This window comes from Alosa pseudoharengus, unplaced genomic scaffold (genome assembly GCF_046254945.1).
Source record: "Alosa pseudoharengus isolate Yale_2024_CS ecotype anadromous, Long Island Sound unplaced genomic scaffold, YU_APseudo_1.1 YU_APseudo_1.1_scf_15, whole genome shotgun sequence".
Lineage (NCBI taxonomy): Eukaryota > Metazoa > Chordata > Actinopteri > Clupeiformes > Clupeidae > Alosa > Alosa pseudoharengus.
The window spans coordinates 8006537-8031060 of NW_027468620.1; the positions used below are offsets into that span (position 1 = coordinate 8006537).

General features: G+C 44.5%; 2 protein-coding genes and 1 long non-coding RNA gene across 4 annotated transcripts in view; 2 read left to right on the forward strand and 1 right to left on the reverse strand.

Moving 5' to 3' along the window:
* LOC143124742 (heparan-alpha-glucosaminide N-acetyltransferase) overlaps positions 1 to 17784 on the reverse strand; it is a 42755-nt gene extending 24971 nt beyond the window's left edge. The window contains exons 1-7 of the mRNA XM_076286450.1: positions 17700 to 17784; positions 12337 to 12431; positions 11421 to 11542; positions 9611 to 9729; positions 820 to 889; positions 355 to 421; positions 157 to 165 (exon numbers count right to left, since the gene is read on the reverse strand). Of these exons, the coding sequence (XP_076142565.1) occupies positions 157 to 165; positions 355 to 421; positions 820 to 889; positions 9611 to 9729; positions 11421 to 11542; positions 12337 to 12431; positions 17700 to 17784 (567 nt within the window). The remainder of the gene's footprint in view (positions 1 to 156; positions 166 to 354; positions 422 to 819; positions 890 to 9610; positions 9730 to 11420; positions 11543 to 12336; positions 12432 to 17699) is intronic.
* On the forward strand, positions 7282 to 7711 carry LOC143124093 (uncharacterized). Its single transcript, XR_012986989.1, has 2 exons — positions 7282 to 7442; positions 7549 to 7711. It is a non-coding gene; the product is annotated as an uncharacterized LOC143124093 (long non-coding RNA).
* A 1371-nt stretch (positions 17785 to 19155) lies between the features above and the next one.
* On the forward strand, positions 19156 to 24493 carry pcbd1 (pterin-4 alpha-carbinolamine dehydratase/dimerization cofactor of hepatocyte nuclear factor 1 alpha). 2 transcript variants are annotated; one of them, XM_076285394.1, is made up of 5 exons: positions 19156 to 19232; positions 22487 to 22618; positions 22904 to 22984; positions 23560 to 23624; positions 23673 to 24493. In XM_076285394.1, the coding sequence occupies exons 1-5, from the start codon at positions 19230 to 19232 to the stop codon at positions 23698 to 23700; spliced, it is 309 nt and encodes a 102-aa protein (XP_076141509.1). In that variant the 5' UTR covers positions 19156 to 19229; the 3' UTR covers positions 23701 to 24493. The 2 variants fall into 2 exon arrangements, with proteins under 2 accessions (XP_076141509.1, XP_076141508.1); XM_076285393.1 differs by having other exon boundaries at positions 23560 to 24493.
* Positions 24494 to 24524: the final 31 nt, after the last annotated feature.

Sequence of the window (24524 nt, forward strand, 5' to 3'; positions counted from 1 at the left end):
ATGATGGATATCTCTGCCATCATGGAGGCATATGGGAGCCGAGAGTCCCCATCCGCTGGGAAATGAGAGATCCTCCGCACAGAGAGACTTTTCAGACAGTCGTGCGCACTCCCCGAAACTGTCCACGTCGTCAGCAAAAGAAACGATTGATCTTACACCACCCTCCTGACACAGACAACAAAAGTTTAGACTAGAGCCCCCCCACTCAACCTCTCTCTCTCTCTCTTCTGCTTTTCAGCCATGAAGAGCCATTAGTGAAGCTCTTCTCATGATGAATGATAAATAATCAATGGAGGCCTCTTCTTCCCCAGCCTTCGTCCCATGGCAGCGTATATAGCTGTACTTATTGCTTACATTTTCTGTAGATAATTGAGGGCGCTGGCAGGAAATTAAATTGATGATCTTTGAAGTACACTTCCATCTGTTGAAGACAGATAGCCATGTTTAAAGGCACTCTTCAGACTGCTGTTGCTGTAAGCAAAATTTTAAATGTTTTTTTTATGTAAGCCTTGATCTCTGAGACATTTATTAACAGCTACATTGAATACTTGCAGAGCAATTAAAGGACCTCAAATTGCTTAAAGGAAATTATTGTTGCTGTGATGTGTACTTTTTCAGTGCTTGGCTAAAGTGTTTAGGGATCTCTGCAGGTGTGTGCCGCTATACTTGTATACGTATGGTGACACACACACACACACACACATGCACACACATACACAGATACACACAAACACACACACACAGGTACACACATGTGCTCACACACACACACACACACACACACACACACACACACACACACACATACAAGACAGGTACCTGTATACGTATGGTGCCACTGTCCATAGGAGAGACAGAAAAGCCAGAAGAAGAGCTGCAGCCAGGAGAGCTAGAGGGGTTCAAAAAGACATGGATATTCCCATTCATTAAAAACACATTTCAAACACAAGAGTAAATGTATGTGACTAGTTATTATTACTAGTGCCTTTTAAAGTTAAAAGTTAAAGTGAAGGTTAAATTTGACTGATATTTAGCAGTCGATTTTATCCACGGACTCAGAACAGCAGGAATTGAACCTGGGTCTACCCATAGTCAGCCAGTGATGTACCACTGCTCCTTATCAATGAATTCAGGAGAAAGGAAAACATAGAGGAAATAAAATCATTGTTTCTGAACTCGTTTTCTGAGAGCCATGGTGTTCACGTCCAAGTGCTTGTACTGCCATAATGTTTTCTGTGCTGTGATGTCTCTCTCCCTCCAGCCATGTCATGTCACTGGGGAGCTCTCAAGGAGCCTAACGTGCCCTCTTATGTAATGCAAGACCAATCCATAGGCAAGGCAATCAATCTGTGAAATTCAAGCCTATATGGCCAGCCATAAGCAATGTTCTCCCCAAGCCATATTTTCACAGCCCAGGAAGGGGGAGATGACGGTTACTGCCAGAGAGCATGATGCTGGTGTTTGATTGGCCTGTCCAGAGAGAGGCATCACAGGATGTGGGGAAGGAAACGTTATGCCCCTTGTGGTTTTGGGTCATAAGGGCTCTGGTCATTTAACCTTCGAGGTCAGGTCTAAGGTGGTGAAGTGTCAGAGGTGATGTTTTAGGTATGAAAATGCAGTTTCGTTATCAGTGATATTTGTCTATTGCCTATTGAACTGAACTGATGAGAGCTTGTGGGAAATGCGTGCATTGAATGTTCTGTGTGGATAATCAAATCGATTTTAATTATCTCGAAGGAATGCATCATTCATTGTTAAATGAGAATATGAAGACACGGACTGTAACAAGATATGAAATTAATTGTCATGAGCCCTCTCACTCCACCGGGTTACCACCTTAATTGGTTTCCATTATCTTCCACTCTGCTCACCACTCTCTCTACTCAGCCTAACTAGCTCCACCTGTCTCTGCTCTGCTCTGCTCTAATTACTCTGCCAGCTGCGCTGCATTACCCACTAACCTCTCCCAGTATGTAAAGCCCTGTCTTTCAGCTCTCCTTTGTCAGATCGTCTGCAAAGCTCACACCCGGAACCTGTTTGCTCGCGCTTCTGGCTGACTCTTGTTTTGTGACCACGGACCTGCCTGAATCTTGGCTACTCTTCTGCCCCTGAAAACCAGACCTGCTTTCTGCTGTAACGACTCCTGACTACTCTTCAATCCCGGTAACTCTGACCAGCCTTCTGCCTTGCTACTACGAATTTTGGATTTCCCTTGAACTGTATTTCTGCCTCGTTTCATCCGCCCTGTTGTATCTGTGTTCCCCCCCAGGACTTCCGGACCACCCACCACCGGCATCACAGGACGCTTCGCTGCCACTGGGGGGGGGGACAGACACAGCACGTTCCCGGCTACCCCTGGAACCCCTGGAGCCTTCATTCACTCCCTACTTCCCTTTTCCCTTAAGTTTAATAAACTTTCTGGTGTGACGCAATTGTGGTCCTCTGGTCGTCTGTCTGAACCGTGACAGTACGATCTGACCATCATGGACTCAGCGCACACTTCCCCCGACATGGAAGCCGATGAACCTGAGCAACCCACCGCCATGCAACGCCTGGAACACACTGAGAGAGGATTAGCCCGCATGAGCGGCGACATTGCCTCCCTGCTTCAGGTCGGCCACCAACAGCATCAGCAGTTCCAGCAACAACAGCAGCAGTTCCAGCAGCAGCAACAACAACTCGGCATGATCATCCAACTCCTCACCAACCTTACCCCAGCCACTCCGCCCACCGGCCCAGTTCCAGTCAGTCTGCCCACCAGCCCAGCCCCCGAGTTACCTGCCCCGGTCATTGCAGCCGCTGTCCCGGAACCCAAGATCGGAAACCCAGAGCGGTTCAACGGCGATTCAACCCAGGTCCGGCCATTCCTGACTAGCTGCCGACTTCAGTTCTCCTTGCAGCCAAGGACCTTCGCCACTGAAGGGGCTAAAGTTGGGTATGCCATCACTCACCTGACGGGCCGAGCTCGACTCTGGGGAACAGCAGAGTTCGAACGTCAAACCCCTGCATGTGCAACCTTCGACCTGTTTGCTGAGGAGATGCTGAAGGTGTTTGACCTGGATTCACCAACTGCAGAGGCGTCTCGTGAACTGTTCAGTATTCGGCAAGGCAGACGTACAGTTGCAGACCATTCCATCGACTTCCGAACCCTGGCAAGACGAAGTTCTTGGAACACACCATCGTTGGTGGACGCATTCTTCCATAGCTTGGCCGACTATATCAAGGACGAGTTGGTCTCCCATGAACTGCCTTCCACCCTTGACGAAGCCATCGCACTGGCTGTCCGGATCGACAGAAGGATACAGACCCGTCGTCGTGAGAGGGGGCGCCAAAATCCACCAACTACCGGCATTCGGAGAAATCCGACTGGGCTCCTGTCGTCTACTGCCACTCAACCAAGCCAGCTTGACCAGTCTGAGCCCATGGAAATTGGGCGAGCCTCCCTCACTCCTGCAGAGCGCCAGCGCCGCTTCACCTCAAACCTCTGTCTCTATTGTGGAGGTGATGGACATCGTGTTGTGACCTGCCCTTTAAAAGCCGAAGCTCACCGGGCATAGGGGGAGTCCGGTTGAGCTCAATGACCGTCCAGTCCCCCGACCGCAAACCCCTGCTGCAAGTTCACCTCCGTCTCTCACACCCTGGCTGCTCTGGTGGATTCTGGCGCCGAAGCCAACATAATGGACATCAAGCTGGCACGCCAACTGGGACTGGAGAACCACCGATTGACACCTCCTATTCCTGCCCGGGCACTGGACGGACACTTACTCGGATCGGTCACTCATGTCACGGCCCCGGTCTCTATGGGTCTGTCCGGAAACCATCAAGAAACTATCCAGTTTCACCTGCTCCCCTCTCCAGGCCAACCCATCATCCTGGGTTACCCATGGCTCCGCCGGCACAACCCTCAGCTCGACTGGGTGACCGGGGTGATCAGGGAGTGGGGAGAGGACTGCCATCGAACCTGCCTGCTTGCTGCCGCACTACCTCCTCGGCCAGTACCCACCAACTCTGCTCCTGACCTATCCAATGTCCCAGAATGCTACCATGGTCTCAGAGAAGTGTTTAACAAAGCAAGAGCCACATCTCTGCCCCCTCACCGACCGTACGACTGTGCCATTGACCTCCTCCCTGGAACAGCCCCTCCAAAGGGCCGTCTCTATTCGTTGTCTGCTCCTGAAAGAAAGTCCATGGAGGACTACATCAACGACTCTCTGTCCGCAGGATTAATCCGCCCGTCTTCATCTCCTGCTGGTGCTGGCTTCTTCTTTGTGGGGAAGAAAGACGGATCTCTTCGCCCCTGCATCGACTACAGGGGACTCAACGACATCACGGTGAAGAACCGTTACCCTCTGCCTCTGCTCACCTCTGCCTTTGAGTTGCTCCAGGGAGCCACTGTTTTTACCAAGTTGGATCTCAGAAACGCTTACCACCTAGTGCGGATCCGGGAGGGAGATGAATGGAAAACCGCTTTCAATACACCAACAGGCCACTACGAGTATCTGGTTATGCCTTTTGGCCTCACCAATGCTCCTGCTGTGTTCCAGGCTCTAGTGAATGACGTGCTGCGGGACATGTTAAATAAGTTTGTCTTCGTTTACCTGGATGACATCTTAATATACTCCAGAAACCTGTCTGAACACACCCGCCATGTCCAGCAAGTCCTTCACCGTCTCCTGGAGAATTCCCTCTACGCCAAGGCGGAGAAATGTGAGTTTCACGTCAAGACAGTGGCCTTCCTGGGGTACATCGTGGCAGAGGGAAGTATCCAAATGGATCCTGCCAAGATATCAGCAGTCACTTCATGGCCCGTTCCGGAGAACAGAAAGAAGCTGCAACAGTTTCTGGGGTTTGCTAACTTCTATAGGAAGTTTATCCGGAACTACAGTACCGTTGCTGCTCCTCTCACTGCTCTAACCAGCACCAAGCAACCCTTCACCTGGACCCCAGCAGCCGACAAAGCCTTCAGTACCCTCAAGGTAAGGTTCACCTCCGCTCCCATCCTCCAGATGCCTGATGTGGACCGGCAGTTCATTGTGGAGGTGGACGCCTCGGATGTGGGAGTCGGTGCTGTGATTTCTCAGTGGGCTGCGGAGGATAGGAAGCTCCATCCCTGTGCCTTTTTCTCACGTCGGTTGTCCCCCTCTGAGTGCAATTACGACATAGGGAACCGAGAGCTGCTGGCTGTGAAGCTTGCCCTGGAGGAGTGGCGTCACTGGCTGGAGGGGTCCACTGTTCCATTCCTCGTTTGGACCGACCATAAGAACTTGGAGTACATCCGCACGGCCAAACGGTTGAACTCCAGGCAGTCCCGCTGGGCCCTGTTCTTCACCAGGTTTAACTTTACTCTGTCATACCGGCCTGGGTCACGCAACACCAAGCCAGACGCCCTCTCCCGTCAATTCCAGAAGGATGACACCCCCTCCAAGGATCCTGTGTCGATTCTGCCAAGTCCCTGCATCGTAGCAGCTCTGACCTGGGACGTTGAGGAACAGGTGCTGGAAGCTCTCCGTAACCAGCCAGGTCCCAGCGCTTGCCCAGCTGACCGCCTCTTTGTCCCCGAAAACCTGAGGTCCCAGGTCATTCAGTGGGGACATGACTCCCGCCTAGCTTGTCACCCTGGCTCCACCCGCACTTACAACCTGCTCACCCAGAGGTTCTGGTGGCCCTCTCTGAGAAGAGATGTACGGGAATTCGTCCAAGCCTGCCCCATCTGCAACCAACACAAGTCATCCTGCCAGCCCCCAGCCGGATTGCTGCAGCCCCTGCCTGTGCCCACACGTCCCTGGTCTCACATCGCCCTTGACTTTGTCACGGGGCTGCCCCCTTCAAGTGGCATGACCGTCATTCTCACCATAGTTGACCGATTCAGCAAGATGGCACACTTCGTTCCCCTCCCCAAGCTCCCAACCGCCAAGGAGACCGCCCAGGTGGTCCTGGAACACGTCTTCCGGATCCACGGACTGCCAAGGGATGTAGTTTCTGACCGTGGCCCACAATTCTCCTCCGCCTTTTGGAAGGAGTTCTGTCACCTGCTGGGAGCCACAGTCAGTCTGACTTCCGGATTCCATCCCCAATCCAATGGGCAATCAGAGCGGGCAAATCAGGAGCTCGAGAAGGCACTGCGATGCATGACATCCCGCAACCCCCACTCCTGGTCGCAGCAATTGACATGGGTGGAGTACGCACACAATTCCCTGACCTGCTCTGCCATCGGTATGTCCCCCTTCCAATGTGTCTATGGATACCAGCCTCCTCTATTCGCCAGCCAGGAGGGGGAGGTTACTTGCCCATCTGCACTTGCTTTTGCCCGTCGATGTCGCCGCACCTGGTCACAAGCCCGAGCCACACTCCTCAGATCCGTTGCCAGCTACACTACCGGGGCCAACCGTCGGAGAACTCCTGCTCCCACCTACCATGTTGGTCAAAGGGTATGGTTGTCATCAAAGGACCTGCCACTCAGGGTGGAGTCGCGAAAGCTGGCACCTCGGTTCCTTGGCCCATTCCCTATCGTAAGAGTGATTAGTCCAACTGCTGTCCGGCTCCAACTGCCTAATTCCATGAGGGTGCACCCCACTTTCCATGTGTCCAAGATTAAGCCCATTCATGAGAGTCCGCTGGTCCCTGCTGCGCCTTCTCCTCCTCCTCCACGGCTCGTCGATGGTGGTCTGGTTTACACCGTCCGCCGCCTGCTTCGGTCCAGACGGAGGGGTAGGGGTCTCCAGTACCTCGTTGACTGGGAGGGCTATGGACCTGAGGAAAGGACCTGGGTGCCGGCTTGTCGGATTGTGGATCGGACCCTCATCACCGCCTTCCACCAACGGAATCCTGATCAACCTGCAATCCGTAGGGGCCGCCCCAGAGGGGTCCCTAACCGTCCTGCCCGCTCGGCTTCCTGTCCTGTGCCTGACCCTGTTTCGGGACCTGTCCCGTCTCCCGACCACGACCCTCCGGCTTCCTCCGAGGATGAGGACGTTCACTCGGACCGTTCGGAGGAGTTCTAGCCCTCCGCCGGCTCCCCTCCTCCCACCCGGCATGGTGCTGCTCTTGGGACTTCTGGGGCCGTCCCTTGGGGGGGGGGTTCTGTCATGAGCCCTCTCACTCCACCGGGTTACCACCTTAATTGGTTTCCATTATCTTCCACTCTGCTCACCACTCTCTCTACTCAGCCTAACTAGCTCCACCTGTCTCTGCTCTGCTCTGCTCTAATTACTCTGCCAGCTGCGCTGCATTACCCACTAACCTCTCCCAGTATGTAAAGCCCTGTCTTTCAGCTCTCCTTTGTCAGATCGTCTGCAAAGCTCACACCCGGAACCTGTTTGCTCGCGCTTCTGGCTGACTCTTGTTTTGTGACCACGGACCTGCCTGAATCTTGGCTACTCTTCTGCCCCTGAAAACCAGACCTGCTTTCTGCTGTAACGACTCCTGACTACTCTTCAATCCCGGTAACTCTGACCAGCCTTCTGCCTTGCTACTACGAATTTTGGATTTCCCTTGAACTGTATTTCTGCCTCGTTTCATCCGCCCTGTTGTATCTGTGTTCCCCCCCAGGACTTCCGGACCACCCACCACCGGCATCACAGGACGCTTCGCTGCCACTGGGGGGGGGGACAGACACAGCACGTTCCCGGCTACCCCTGGAACCCCTGGAGCCTTCATTCACTCCCTACTTCCCTTTTCCCTTAAGTTTAATAAACTTTCTGGTGTGACGCAATTGTGGTCCTCTGGTCGTCTGTCTGAACCGTGACATTAATGTGGTGTGTGAGCCAAATAAAACGTCATTGCGTACAGTAAATATAATTAAAAAATGAGAGAGGCTCTGAGCTTTACACTAAAAGGCCTTATTTTCTGGACTGTCCCTTTGTTCCCATCTGCTCGCATCACAACCATGCTGCAGGGGGCAGGTGGACGCGCCGGATGGAAAAACAAACACGGAAATGTCCATTCAATCAGTGGGGCGAGAATACGGCGTGACATGAAGAGGATGGACAGTACTAGTCTGTTTTTCATTAAGTGTTTTTTTTTTCACCCAAAGTGACTTCATTATGGACAGCTGATTAAATGTGTTTGGAGAGAAATTACCAGGAAGCAGAGAGCACTTAAAAAAATTTCATGTGCAGGCTATGTGTTTCATTTTAGCTAATTAAAAGAGAGATCCAGCTGATGGTGACTTCTCTGTTCTTAATATCATTTAAACTATTTTTTTTATTGATTATCATTTTATCATATGCTTTACCATTCAGTTTTTAATTCAGCTTCTAATACTGGTTATCGTGTAAACTAGTATCAGTGTTATTTTCCTGAGAAGGGTCCAAAAAAACATGCAGATGAGATAGAATTCTCCTGGTGATTTGATCCAAAAGCTTTTTAAACAGAGTGGGCTTCATGACTCCACTTGGGACGTGTCCATCCTCTTATGGTATCTGGCCTCAGCAGATGGGCAGCGCCCTGATGAAAGAAACGTGACTGTCATCATCAGCACCTGTGCTCCCTGACCATATAAGAAGAATTGGCCGCTGGCCTTAAAACCAGCGTCGAGATTATCAACAAAAAAAGATGTCAAGTACCCAGCCACCATAAGTAAATATGTGACTTCTGTATAAAAACAACATGTTCAGTGTACACACCTTGGTACAGTATACACACCTGTGGTATATTTAGCTAAGGGCCCTTCCCTAATTACCTGACCCATTACTTTCTTAGTGGTTCCCTAAGGAGCCTGTCCATAATCGCCCAGAATGGATAACTAACGGAGACGCATCATAAGGCAGAGGGGCTTTAGTCACACAGCCCATGTATCTGACAGATAATGGCTACTTGGCCTTAAAAATCCGATCTACAACATAATCTCTGCTATTGTAAAACGGAGTCTGCATTAGGCCGGAGAGAGAGAGAGAGAGAGGTGCTTTCAAAGGCCCATTATGTCTCCAAATCCTCGACGCTTCGCTTAATGTGTTTCCAGCCGTGCGTGTGCTTCTCATGGGGCGGCCTTCGACAACAAACATGGCATAGTGGTGGGGGGGTGAAAAAAGCTTTTCTTCTTTCTTTTTTGGAGCTTTGTTGAAGAAAAGTGCAGCTTATCTGATCAATATAGTGCGCATCCGACTCTTGGGACGAGAGAGAGAGAGAGAGATAGACAAAGAGAGAGAAAGAGAGAGAGAGGGAGAGAGAGAGGGGCTTTTTGCGGTAGAAGTTGACAGCACAAGACATTTCTTTCCTTCACTGACTCGATTTAGGGGGTCTGTGAGATTAAAGGCACGGTCAGGCCTAATTGAATGAGATCCAGAGGCCATTTTAAGTATGTTCTACATGCCATCGTCCTGTGTTAGCTTCACTCTATAGCAGAGAGTGAAACTACTTTGCCTTTAAACTCTGTATAATGAAGCCTCAAAAGGATATTGATTTTAACTAACATAGTTTGGTAAGTGACAGTAAGTGCATGTTATGAACATGTTCAAACTTAGATAGAGCACATATCTGAAATACAGCCTTTAATTGAAACCTACAAAGTATTATGAAATAAAGGACATATGCTGTGAACAATGACCATAAACATGTAAAATGTGTGTGCATTTGCACAGGAAATGATGTTCTTTTGCGAACAGATACTCACGTAGGTAGCTGTTATTTGGACTCTTGTCCACGGACAGAAAGCAGGTCAGATCGCTGGGTGTCTCATACTGAGTGACCCAGAGGGAATAATGTCCTGCCTCCTCAAAAGTCTGCGTCCACCTAGGGCCATGGCACAAAGGAGCAAATCAACACCAGAGCACACATCACGCCAAAGTGGCTGTTCCCATTCAGAAGAGGAGAAGGCACAGACGCCTCAGTGCCACTGTGAATGCTAATTTCCCCTCATGTCTCCCCTGACTTTGCTTTCGACCTGATAATGTCATTTCTGTTTTTGCAAATGTGATTTTGTCAACTGAACTGCTGTAATGGACGAAAGCTTTTATTGGACTGGGATGTGTACAACAAACCGATCAAGCCATTCTGTCTCAAGGCTTACAATCAAATGTATACTTTGAAATCGCTCCTTATAATATGATTCTACTGATGGAAGCCTGCTGCATCTACAGAAAACAGATGGATTTCTCTCTTAAGGTCAGGATACTACAGAAGGCCGCTCTCAGAAGCACTTTTCACCACTGTGTGAGACGGTCACATCATATTCCATCTTATGGTCGGCCATATCGCTCCTATCGCTCCTATATCTCAGACCTAGTAGCAATGGCATTAAAAAGCCAGGAGACATTCATTTCGTGAGCACGTCTAGTCTGCACTCACACACAGGCAGCATGAGTGTGAGAGGCCTGGAGAAGCCCATGGGTGACACCTAGAGGCAGCTCATGGGAAGAACAGCCAGCATCTCCAGTTTCATCCCCAAAATGTGCAATCACTGGCCACCATTGATCTGCCGGATGACATAGTGGCCGGCACGTTTTGAAGGGGGAGGGGAGATCGATATTGGCTCGGTTTGGTTAGAAACCTCGGCATTGATCTCCTGAGGCCGGCACTGTGATGAGACCCCAGGTTAGGGCAAGGATGAAAGGGAAGAGAGAGAGCCATGTCTTGCCCAACTGAGCATTTAAGGATGTCCCCAAAATGGCTGCCCACATTGTCTCACTCTCGGTTTGAATTGTGTTGTATTGTGGACAGTATAAACACTTCCATCCACTTTGACGGTTGCCGGTCCAATATACCCAACAGCACATCTGAGTGAAACCCGCGGCTGTGTAGCCTTAATGGCTCTTCTCCTCGTTATTGGAGTGTCAGCTTGTGTTAACCCGAAAAGGGCATGAGAATCGATACTCAAGAGGGGCCTCCACTGAAAGCCCTGCTCTTAGGACCCGGTGGCCAGGTCATCGTGGTGCCCCACATCGTGGTAAATAGTCTGAGGGGTTAGCGCATGGCCCCCTAGGCCGTATTTTTGGCACAGGGTCATGGCTCTTTGGGTAGCTCACTGACGTAATCAATGACAGGCAAAGAGGTTTTATCAGATTGGGAGCAAAGGTATTACCTGATGTGCACATGCATAGATAAAAACAAAGATGAATGGATTGATAGATGGATGGATGGAGGGATGCATATAGAAGATGGATGGATGGATGGATGGATGGATAGACAGATGACCTACTTACTCATACGTTTCTCATACCAAAATGTGACCCCTGCTTTTGCTCACCTCTACAACAAACCACTGATCAGAAATGAAACATTTGATATTTTTTGTATTGATGATGCATCATATACACAGTTGTTTACACAATCAAACATAGAGGTATATTTGTCATTTATCAGAAATCGATTAATTACTGCAGTACTTATGTCTGCTGCCCCAGTATAGCCCCCAGAGATGAGTCCTTACTGTTCTTTGAGATGCTTTGTTAGTTGGCTAATGTCACAATCATAGAATATTTTACCTGCATAAAGTCCGGTTTCGAGAGTCCGGCTCAACCTTTAGAGTGAGGGTGAACAGCGTGCTGACCACTACAGATGCATTCTTCTGTCCTGTACTCACACTGACCACTGGCAGGTACAGACACTGCAGGAGGAGAGAGTCAGCATTTCAATCTCTCAGTAAGAGGATTATTCAATCGCATGTCACTACCAGCAGGTCAGTCTGTATGCAACAAATAACTGACAAATGGGGGGTAGGTGCATCTCATTTTGAACAAAGCACAAAATGGATTTGCCTTTTCTTATATTTGTTTACATTTCTACATTAGCACTAGTTTGAACCTCTTCAGGTTGGATAAGAAACTGAAAATAAATAGTCCCTCTTCAACTATCCCCTCACTCTCCACATCAAGCTGGTGTGTGGTGAGCATTCTGGGGCATAATAACTGCCCTGCATCACCCATTAACATTGGTGGTGGTTGGTGAGGTTCCCCCTTCACTATAAAGTGCTTTGGGTGCCTTGATAGAGCGCCATACAAATGCAAGTTGTTGTTGTTTTTGTTGTCGCCCATATGAAAGTCACTGTTTTCCTAGCCCTGTACTAATAGAGTTCTCTTTTAGTTTAACATTCCTACAAAATAATACAAGGATTAGCAGATGGTTGGAAGTCCCTGCTCAACCAGCAATAGGAGAAGCAAGCAAGTTTACAAATACATCTTCATAAATAACTACAGAGCGTCTTAACAACACCTGATCCTGTGCAGTACAATGTTTTGGCAGTAGTGTGATGAAATGGATGCACTCCAATTAGGCGAAAAAGGACGCTGTTGGTAATAGAGTATTTGCAGAGAGGATTGAGGCAAAATTCGGTACTTCTGTTAGAACATTTATCACAATGGAGCAATGTTTTCAGTTAGCCTTCTCAATGGAGCATTTTACCTTGTGGCAGTAGTCTGAGACATAGAGCACTGTGATGTCTTCTGTCAGTTGGTTGTGGACTGTTAGCAAGGCTTCATCCATTTTCAAGGTGTTTTCTACATATAAGGACAGGAGAGGTCAAATGTACTGTAACTAACTATAGGTTTTATATGAAGTTCCTTATTGCCTGTTTTAGATCCATTACAGATAATATTTTTAAAAAGTCAGCATAAACATTATCTCCTAGTTTGAGGACCCCACAACAATTATTAACATGATTGACTGATCTTGTTTGAAGCCATTATGAAAGTACAATATAATTATAATGTAATACATTATAAATATATAATGTTTTTCTGATCTATGCAACAAACATATTTGAACACCATGGACACTATTTCTAACATGTTTTATTTTATCAGAAGTCAATTTGACTATTGATGTACCAGGAATTCTACAGTGAATATATAAAGACCCTATTTTTCACTAGATGTTATTGTTCATGCACTTCTGCCTCATACCTATGGCCGAATTACAACCGTGGTGATGTCCTTTACCAACCCCAATCCCACTAGTGGCATATAGCTTAAATAGTACCTGCTCTCCCAGTGTACAACTCTATACTGGTCTTCACGTTAATTTATGGATTGTGTCCCAACTTTGTCTTTGAAACTGTTGCTGGGTCTGCTTCCCCTCTAAGTTAACTAACCATAGGATACAGCTTCTTTATGTCTCTCATAAGAGGTATGACCTGTCCAGTGTAACTGCCAATGAAGAGAAATTGGCTCTGTGATAAGCTAAGCCTCCTCTGAGCTTTCATTCTGGATGATAAGATGTCCACAATGGAGATCGGGTACCACTGGACAACCACACACTGCTCTATAAATGACAAGTTGACAACTGATATAGATCTCCTCAATCTGAAGACCAAGATGATCAAAATATGCAGATGACCTGTCATGGGTTAAGATACACTGTGTAGCTGAACCGAAGGGAGCTCAAGACTACATGTTCACAACACTCTCATCATGCTATCCTTCAAAAATGGACATGGTTTGTGCCAAAAACAAAACAAAAAATTGTAAACACTTTTAAACATGTTAAACCTGGCCATCTGGGACTAGTTTTATGCCTCAGGGGTTCTATGAATACCATCCATTTCAACAACGCATATCAGCTTACACCTGCAGTTGTTTTTGCCTGAGGCAGAGACATCATAAAAATCCCATATTTAGTGCATTTCCTTCGGGTAAACAAGATGGATTGATTCAACTAAAGCTGTCAGTTTGAATTGTTGAATTGAGGTTGAGGTGCATCCAGCACATGATGACGTCATCTTAAATATGAATGCTGTCATTTCCTGCCCATTAAATGAGGTTTACACATTGATGTTGCAACATTTCTTCAGCTTTGAAATTAATTCTCAGGGGGTGGGGGGGCTATACATGGGAATGCATCTATTGTCTTCATTCTTCTGTATGATTTAAAGACAACCTAATTCTGAGTCATGGAGTATTGGGCAAAAATATAATAAAATAAAATAATAATACGAGTCAGTACACTGTTAAAAAATGATTTGCATGAAACACTGTCTGGCAGTTTATCATGTGGCTAATACACAGGAAATTACTGTGTATCTTTCCCCAAAGGTGCAATAAAAGCAATCTTTTACCATATGTAATATGATGCTATCAGTGAAATCAGTTGAACTAATGGCAGTGCTCAAATCATGTTCAATAGAAAATGGTATGGCATCTTTATAAAATGGAAAATGGAACTAAAATCACAGTATCTTTACATATAAGTAACCAAAAGCCTACAAAGTATTTGTGATGCCTTATAATATTTGATGTTAATAACTGCACACAGAAAACATTGCAACAGTTGATCAATAAAAGTAAAGGTAACAGTATGCATAACTAGATGTACCGCAGAGCGGTACAAAATATGACCGCCGCCCAGTCCAGCACGTTTTTCCACAAAAATAAATCACGCTGAAAGGCCTATATGATTCTAACCGTCTCACTAAATTGCATTATCCACACTCAATTCTCACTGGTATCTGCTAGACAACAAGTACCAAAACATGATTAGTTCATAGATTTCACATGTAAAATTCATTTTATACAACCCCACCCCCATCTTGCCTGTTCATAATTCTGAGAAATTCTTGAATTGTGTGCATGTGTGCGTGTACACGTTTATGTTTATGTGTGTGGGTGTGTGTGTGTGTGCATGCTTGTGTGTTTGTCTGCGTATGTGTGTTTGTGCATGTGCATGCATGCGTACATATGTCTACTGTGTGAGTATGTGTCATACCATACGTATGATTACTGTAAATGTATGTGTGTGCGTGTGTATCTGTTTATGCACATGTGTGCACATGGAATGGGTTAACATGACCCCTGGAGGCAAACATACGGAAAAAATTGGTCATCCTAGGCCCTACGGTTCTCAAGATATTCACAGTGTCTACCCTACCCTCCTTTCAGGGGGTCCAGTCCAGCGGGGGGGCTACAGATCAAAACGAAAAACGATGGTTCCATGCTATCCATGTGGGGTTACATGCCCACCAAGTTTCGTGTACCCCGGTCTTTCAGTGTCCCAGGAATCCTTGTTGGTGTACGGTCACTAAATGTACACATAAATCATTTTATTGTAAGCCCCCCCATGAACGAAAGTTCACAAAACTTGGCATGCATTCGGAAGGTGTCATAATGATCCTACACTTTCAATTTTGTGCAGTTTTGACCATGTCAGCCAGAGATATTGTGATGAAAACACCAAATTGTTTGCTTTTTAATTTTTAACTAGGTGGCGCTATACATGAAATAAGTGGTAATGGGATGGGTTGACATGCCCCCTTAAGACCAACATACAAAAAAAACACCTGTAGTTTGCGGAGGACGAACGAGAAAGCACTAGTCTGATAAATCAGCCAGTAGTAGACAAATAACTTTTAGACATAATCTGTACTGCAAAAACGAATGTTGGTGGGTATTTAAACTATCTAGCGGGTGTTTTAACAGCTGCAAGAAATAGAAGCTTCATGGTCTTTATGTTCTGGTTCATAAATTATTTTCATAAAACTTCAAGTTGCCCTATAACTTTACTCTCCAAACTCTTCACTGCACTGTAGGCAATTAACTGACAGTATGATAGGCTATTTATTTTCTGTAGGCTACAATAAACACATTTATTTTTTCAACTTTTGCAATATTACGCACTTGGACGCAAATCAGCAGGAGAGAGAGTGCACGTAGCCTAGCAATGTGTAGGCTATTTGGTTAGGGACCGTTCGTTATTTATAAACGGGATCACCGGAGGGATTTTGAGTGCTTCGATCAAAAGTTGCATGACCCTCCCCTGCCTGCAATATAATTTTCAACGACCCTCAGCAGCATTTTCAAAAATGACATGACCCTCCCCGGCCAATTGTCGATGTCCTCCGCCCACGCTCTTACGCGCAATGAAAACACATCAACATAGATTACCGTTCTTAAATCAACCTCTGCTTTCTGATCTTACACATCACACTTCACCAAGATGATGGCCATTTTAGTAGATTTACTCACTAACATTGTTGTGGAAACACAATAAGCATGGAAACTAAATGCACACTTCCTGCAACTGCATTAGCCTACTTGAAAAGTTACTCCTCTAGTAAGTATTCACATGAAATAAAACAATAAAGCATTGAGACCATTCAACAAAGCACACTGGGTAAATACATGAACTTGTTGCTATGGACTCGTCTCTAGGCTTCTTCAGTCATTGTAAAGCTGCCGAAGCTGAACATTATCCAAAACTCAATTTCTCAGACGAGTGTCAATTTGGGAGCTTGCTACACTCCTTCCTTCTCAAATGACTTAAGGCCGTTTGCACAATTTCACAAATAATCACAGGGACCGAAAATAACATGCCAACTTTTTCCGGGTTTATCATTTTAACATTTCCCCGCTGTCTTGCCGTTTTAATAGCCTATTTTCCCGTAGAATATCCCATATTACTGTAATAATGTCATAACATTAGTCCTGCATTCTGGCCTGTCTCTGTGTTGTCCTGTTGTTACCCCTTGCCCTTCCAGTGAAACAGATGTATTCAAATCATCGTTTTGCTTGCTTGAATGCGAACTCAGAGTGATGTTAACCTAGGCATATTTAAGTTAACGACGTGGTTGTCGTGAGCACGATTCATTAGCGCTTGCAGTGTTCGGCCGTAGGCTATGCCTACGTGCGCACCTGCCAGGCTACTCAGCTAGACAAAGACTTCCCCCTGTATATTCACTCCAATTTGGCCTACCATAACTTACCAACTACACTGTAGACCATAAACTGGCTATTTATATGACCAAATGTATTTGTTCAACTTTATAAAGCAGAATTATACACTGCTACTTGGAACGTAACATTTTTTTGTTGGCAGGAGAGAGAATGACAGCGATTAACAAATTGCACCAATAAATACTATATATTTTTTTGCAAACAACAAAAACAGAAAGGATGGAGACAGCAAAGCTAGAGATGGGCAGGAACAAGGTCAATTAGTAGAAATGCTTGTCAAAACGTTAAGAGCTGGATGTGTGGAAGAATGAAACAGAATGCTTTATGTTAAGCATGCACACTGTCTAAAGTTAGGCTACAAGGTAAACTACAAGTAAACCAAAGTTAAATTTAGCTTTTTTAGGGCTGGATAAAGTTGACCAAATGGATATAGGCTGTTAGGCGTGAATAAAGTAGGGTACTTTGTTGCTCCAACCCTTCCAACGTTAATAGGGACGAATGTTGACATTTTCCGTATTTTGCGTGAGAAACCCGGGAAATCTCCCTTATTTTCATCGTCCAATGTTGACAGAGCTATGGAACGAAAGAGAACGTTATAGCCTACGGCGACATAAATCAACAATCAAACAAGCCACTTTGATTTTTTGCTGTTTTCATTAATACAAAAGATGGGTGACCCTCCCTCCTAGACAAAAAAAAGTTAGGTGACCCTCCCCTCAACAAAGAATAAAAAGACATGACCCTCCCCTATTTTCCTCCGGTGACCCCGTTTATAAATAACGAACGGTCCCTTACCAACTAACACTAACCCTCACTAACTTAAGACTTCAGTACCATAATATACAACGTTTTTTTACACAACAAATACAGAAAGGATGGAGGCAGCAAAAGTAGAGAAGTCATTTCAGATGGGGCAAGAACAAGGTGAATTTGTATGCTGGTCAAAACGTAGTCCTACCCTGCATTAGAGGAGCTGATCATACCAAGCACACTCGCTGTTTAAAGTCATACACCCCCATCATCCCCCCCCCCCCCCCCTCTGTTTTTTACACAAATCGCACCCTGCAGATATGTATTGTATATCCACATAAACCCACTCACCTTTATCTGAAGTTCCTTTGCAAAGGTCATTTGAGAAAATTACCACCATTAGGGCCTTAGTCAGTACTCCATGGACGCCTTTCATTTTGAATCTATCGTCTTGTCAGAATGGTGTCCCAGCACACTATGAGAATGGTCTCACGGTGAGTTTATGACACATGAATATAAACAGAGTTCAAAGATCAACATGAGTATTTTTTATTGCATGGGCTTTGGACACTGACATAAAATTGGATAAAATAGCCAATCCAAATATCAGATTAATCTTGGCTGTGGTCGATTATATGTATTATATGTAATATATAAATATTATTATAGAGGCAAAACATCAGCCATACCAAATGATACTTTTGTGCCGTCTTATGTATAAATTACATACAATGGTGCATACATGAATCACCAAGAAATGTGTTTCAATGCCATGAATGGTGCAGGATCAATAAAAGGTTGGGTCACTGTCTATATAGATATTTGTCTTGATTCGTTTATAATTAAACAATTTATAATTAAAACGTTATTGAGGTTAGCAAATAGGATCACATTAAAGGCATGCAAAAGCCATGATTTGTGAAAAATGCCTGGAGTGGCACAAAGTGTACAAGACTTATGGCTGCCATAAACTACAAGGACGGTGATGATGATGATAGTAGTAACAATGATGACAGTGGTTATGACTATGTTGACAGTAGTTGTTAAAACACTCATAGAGTGAATGCCAGTGTCCGTAGCACTATTTAACACACCCAGGACTGGTATGAAAAATGGCCTGAGTCTTCCCTTCAAAGCTCACATCAGAAAATGTCATAATACAGTATTCACATCTGACATTCTACTTCTGTCTAAAAAAAATATACCTAAAAGGGAAAATAAAGTAGTTGCACAATCAATTATTAATGAATTAAGTGAAACATTATTAGTGACTTCCACTCTCCCTATACTCCCAAGTTGAATTAGCTCTATTTCCTGTGGTGCACAGATGACCGACCAGCTAAACTCACCCTACTCCTGCCTCCCAATTCACAGGCAGCTTGTTCACCTATGCGGAAAAAACACCAAATTAAGTTGCAGCACATAATTACTGTGGTTAAAAGCTTAAACATTATTAGAGCTTTATAAGCATTTGCATTTCCATTAAGATGTGTATTATGTTTATGTGGATGTTTACATGATACAGTATATATGCATTTCTGAGTATGTGTATGCAAGTCAAAATGTGTCCACAGCAAATTCTAAATTCTAAATGCATTTTGAGGTTGGCATTTAACATTGGTTCAAATCTATCAGGGCTTGTTTATTCTCATGACCCTTTAGGAGTAAACATGGTTTGATGGTTCAGCGCGGATGAAGGCTGTCTGTTTGCCTCCAGGTGGTGGCCTGCCACTCTACTCAGCTGCTGGCATTTTCATTCAGGCTTCTGCCAGGGCAGCCTTTTGTCAGGCAGGGCCTTGTGATGAATTCCAGCTGCCTGTGTTGTCAGAGAGACTTAGCCTGAGTGCGGCTGAAACAGCAAGCAGGAGCAGCTCTACCAGTATGGTAAGAACACTCTCATGGCTTCTCTCTGGCTTATTACAGCAGTGAAGATAACAAGTTGATCTGCTGTTACACTACAAAGCCTTGTTGCATGATCCAATGAAACAGTGGCTGCTCTGGCTTGCATACCTGTTACTTTATACTTCCTTACCTATCACAGTATGCAGGCAGACAGTAAAAAGGGAAAGGAGAACACAATATAGAGGGCTTAGTGTGCTCACTTAAGTAGATAAGGTATCGTGTCTATCTTGATTGTATAAATGGGAGTACACGTAAGCTTGACATTTTAGAGCAGGGATCGTGTTCTGTTGAATATTGCTGTCCTGACTACTCTACAGCACAAATAGTATTCTAATGCATTGTTAATGCATTTATTAATATGTATTCATGTGTACCCATATGCCACATACACTCAGTTCACATTCTCCTGTTTTTTTATGTATTTCTCTAGTCTCTTTCTTTGAATTCAAGCTTACAAAGATGTGTGAGGTTTAAATCAGTGAATGGAGGCGTAAGCCTTCTCTTCTCTCAGTCACCAGTCTACACGTCCCTAAAGCCTGTCAGGCATTATTAGTGGATGTGGAACAGATTAGCTGGTTGCTATGATACCTGTTGAAGTCATTCATCCTTATCAGCTCAGTGGGCTCCATTGTGACATCTGTTTGCTCTTCTGATGTCGAAACACAGATATTGGTTCACGCAGGGACAGTGGACACAAGACACTACCAGTCATGTGCTTCTGTTAAATGCAAGCCCCCTCACATACTGTTAAAATGCTGTGTAAGCTCTTGCCTGATAAACACATAGATTTTCTGTTTTGGTTTATTTAACTGATCTGTTATGCATCTGTTATACATAACCATATGTCTGTATGAGACCTGTAGTTTGTGTTGACGACAATGATTGTGCCCACTTTGTATATGGCAAATGTATATGTGTATACTGTATAATGAAACCTAATAATTGTTTACTAAGTTAATAATAACAAATATTCAGGTTTTTGTTGCAAACCCTGATTAGTGTTGATTTAAGCAGTGGCATGTCTCACAAGCTGAGGAAGAAATGTATAATCAGATGTCTTTGCACTTGTGAGTCCCATGTGATGCTGTCAGTGGTGTGTGTGTGTGTGTATGTGTGTGTGTGTGTGTGTGTGTGTGTGTGTGTGTGTTTGTGTGTGTGTGTGTGTCAGGGTTGTGCACAATTCGAATTGCAATTCTGCTTCCTGTTTGCTACCTCAATTGAAATGCAAGTGGAATTCAAGAATTGAATTGGAATTTAAGAGCCTGTTTCAATTCAATTCTGGAATTTTGCACAAGCCTGGTGTGTGTGTGTATGTTGAGGGGGAGGGAGGAGTTGGTTGGAATGCCATTTATGTGACCAGCAATAGAAAGCCCAGAGAATGCAAGTCATCATTGTTTCCAGATGGAGGTTTTTGTAGCCAATCACAGTTGTTGTTTGGGAAGCTGCCCCTGTTTAGTCTGCCTGTATACAGTCATGGGGTGGGGGTACCTGGCCAGTGGACCTAGCTGCCTAGCTATTCTCTAAACTATCTAAAATATCGAAAATATTACTTACTATACGTCTAGGGCCAGTTTTACGTACATGGATGAATCTGTAGTCCTGGACTAGAAGAGAATTTCAGTGGAGATCTAGCTCCATGGAGAAAAAGCTTTAGTCTAGGATTAGGCTTAGTCCATGTATGGGAAACCAGTATACTATACTCTTTTGATCCTGTGAGGGAAATTTGGTCTCTGCATTTATCCAAATCCGTGAATTAGTGAAACATACACAGCACACAGTGAACACACAGTGAGGTGAAGCACACACTAACCCGGAGCAGTGAGCTGCCTGCTACAGCAGCGCTCGGGGAGCAGTGAGGGGTTAGGTGCCTTGCTCAAGGGCACTTCAGCCATGGATGTGGGCATGGGAGAGCAGTGCTCAACCACCCCTGCCCACATTTTTCCTACTTGGTCGGGGATCGAATCGGCAACCCTTCGGTTACAAGCTCGAAGCCCTAACCAGTAGGCCACGGCTGCCCCCAGCCTGTTTTAGATAGTAAAACCTGAAGAATGCAATTGACATGCTGTACAATGAATATGTAACATCTAACAATGTGCAAATACAACTATAATATTTTGTGATACAGTCACATTATTTACAGGATGAATGAATGAATTTGTTAGATTTAAATATAAATATACCTGGATGCATACAACAAATATAACAGGAGGAGGGCTATGTTTACAGAATAGACCATTTTATACATTCAACCAAACATCACTTTGTTTCACAAGGCCCACATCACAATTGTAACATATTACTGACTGTCCTAATGTGGTCCTGTTTTCTCCCTACAGTGAAATTGTGTAAATATGATGAGTTGAAGTGGTTTAGTTTTAAATTGTTATATTCAGGATGGAAATGACTTTCTGCCAACTAATCAGTACAAATGGTACTTTTGCTCTTTCCTCAATTCTCTAGGTGCTGCTTAGTCTAGTCATTAACTAGATGTACCGCAGAGCGGTACAAAATATGACCGCCGCCCAGTCCAGCACATTTTTTCCACAAAAATAAATCACGCTGAAAGGCCTATATGATTCTAACTGTCTTATGCATTATCCACACTCAATTCTCACTGGTATCTGCTAGACAACAAGTACCAAAACATGATTAGTTCATAGATTTCACATGTAACATTCATTTTATACAACCCCACCCCCATCTTGCCTGTTCATAATTCTGATTCTACAGATCAAAACAAAAAACAATGGTTCCATGCTATCCATGTGGGGTTACATGCCCACCAACTTTCGTGTACCCCGGTCTTTCAGTGTCCCGGGAATCCTTGAAGGAAATTTGGACATGCGAAAAAGAAAAAAACCCTGCGCGGCGGTCATAATAAATTAGCACACTGATATCCAGAGATGGAAAACCCAGCTTTACAGTAAACGTCCATCGGTTCTCCCTGTGCACCTAAAACGGGCAATTCCACTAACTAGCTCATCTACCTAGCTAAAATGTTTATCCGATAACAATCAGTTGGTTTAGTGAATGGTTGGAACAAAGCCATGCAGGTTTCCCAGCTCTGCTGATTTGATGCTTGCCTTTATGTGTGTAGTACTGTATAAGCTACTGGATGCCTAAAATTTCCCTCGGGATGAATAAAGTATCTATCTATCTATCTGTATGTCACATGGCACATCAATCTGCTTCATCTTAACCTAACCAAACAGCATTTGGGTTTGTTATGGTTATAGGCCGGTAAGATCCAATCCCTAACAGCGGAGGAGAGAGAGCACTTGCTCCCGATACTACGCAATGCGCAGTGGGTAGAGGTGGTGGGGAGGGATGCCATCTACAAAGAGTTTATCTTCAAAGACTTCAACCAGGTAGACTTTTAAAACCATCTCCCACAGAATGGACATGGACATAACATTTACAAAGGAAAGCAATTATCAGATCATATCCATTACTCTGTTGTTCTGCAGTTTGTAAACTTTTGGATTCCGATTATCTTGAGAGAAAAATAATATTTACTCTACTGAGGTAATGTTTACATGTTGTGCACGGATGTGTAATAAACAAAGCAGAATGAAAGTTAATATCTTTGAGGATCAATCTCCTGTTTGATCACAATGATTGTGGTAAATGAATTAACATCTGCTCTGTGACAGGCTTTTGGATTCATGTCACGAGTTGCACTGCAGGCCGAAAAGATGGACCATCATCCTGAGTGGTTCAATGTTTATAATAAGGTACGACATCCACCTCCAAGTTCCTGATTATGACGACAGTTCTCATTCAGATAAACAAGTATCTCAGCACAAACAATTTTAATAAAAGCTTTTGGTTTGGCATGCAGCCGGCCCATAATAATATTGGGCCCATCAAATTGTATTGTTCAAAGTTTTAAATTACTCAAAGGACAATTTTGTCCCCATGGTTAACTTCTTTATAGACCCTTTCAACTGCATAAACAAACATGTGCATTCCTAAGGCATTTCCAGCACAGGAAAAACAACATTAAGCTAATGGTAGCTTTGGGACAAACAAAAATAATAATAGTAAAAAAACATTTGTAGATCATCATCTACGAAGTACGAATCATTTTCATTTCAAAGTATCTGCGCTGGTTTTGAACGCTTCAACCCGAAAACCCTCTAGGAACAGATTGAAAGGGTCTATACTTTGACTCGTCAATATAGTAAATAATTGTAAAATTGTTTATATGTGTGTGTGTGTGTGTGTGTGTGTGTGTGTGTGTGTGTAGTTAACACACATATTTGTTTATCTGTTAGCACCTTGCTTCATATTGATAAATGTTCCACAGGTTCAGATTACACTGAGCACACATGACTGCGGAGGTCTCTCACAACGTGACATCACACTGGCCACCTTCATTGACCAGGCCTCAGTCCTCTGAAACACCACCAAACAGGCCACCTTCATTGACCAGGCCTCAGTCCTCTGAAACACCACCAAACAGGCACATCAACAACAACTATCTCCTCCATGGAACTCAGAGACCTGCAATCACACAAAAACCACATTCAGGAGTCTGTTATTGCATGTCGAATAGTGAAATTCCCAAAATCCCTCAACTGGTAATTAATAAACTAATGGAAATTTTTTCAAAAACATTCTTGCTAGAAAAAATCCAGATCCAGGCACTCAAGTGGATTAAAAATTTAAAATGCCTTTATTTTATTGGGCTACAAGCATTTAAAAACCAAGTCTGACATGTATCGGCTTGGGCCTTGACTGATGTTAACAAAGTTTCCATGGAGAAACATGTAGGATCAAAGACATTCCTGCCTTCACCTGTATTTGTTAGTGACCTCCCCAAAATGAATGATTCAGGATCTGGTTGATAACAGTGATGCAGTACGATAGCAAAAAAAAATCATAATTTCATGTTAAAATGTGCTGCTATACATTCCATTTGAATCATTTCAAAGAAGGCATTTGTACATCAGAGTCAGAAGTTTTAATTTTACATCTATAAACAAACTATATTATTTTACCTTGTCAAGTTTTTTTTTTAAAGAAAAGGTTATTGAGACCTTTTAACGAATTTTAATGATGAACAGCAGTTTCATTGCATTATTACTTGTTGGTAGAGTTTTTTTTAACTGCAGAAATGTTGTGCCTTCCCCTGTGATGTTTTCTCTTGTTATGCTGGTGAATGGGGGCCATGTTGTAACCTTTGTCGAGCCTTTTGTGCGCAGAAGCTAAATAAAACGGGATATTACGTCCAAAACACACTGGCTGGTGTCTTGGTTCTTCTTGTTTTTA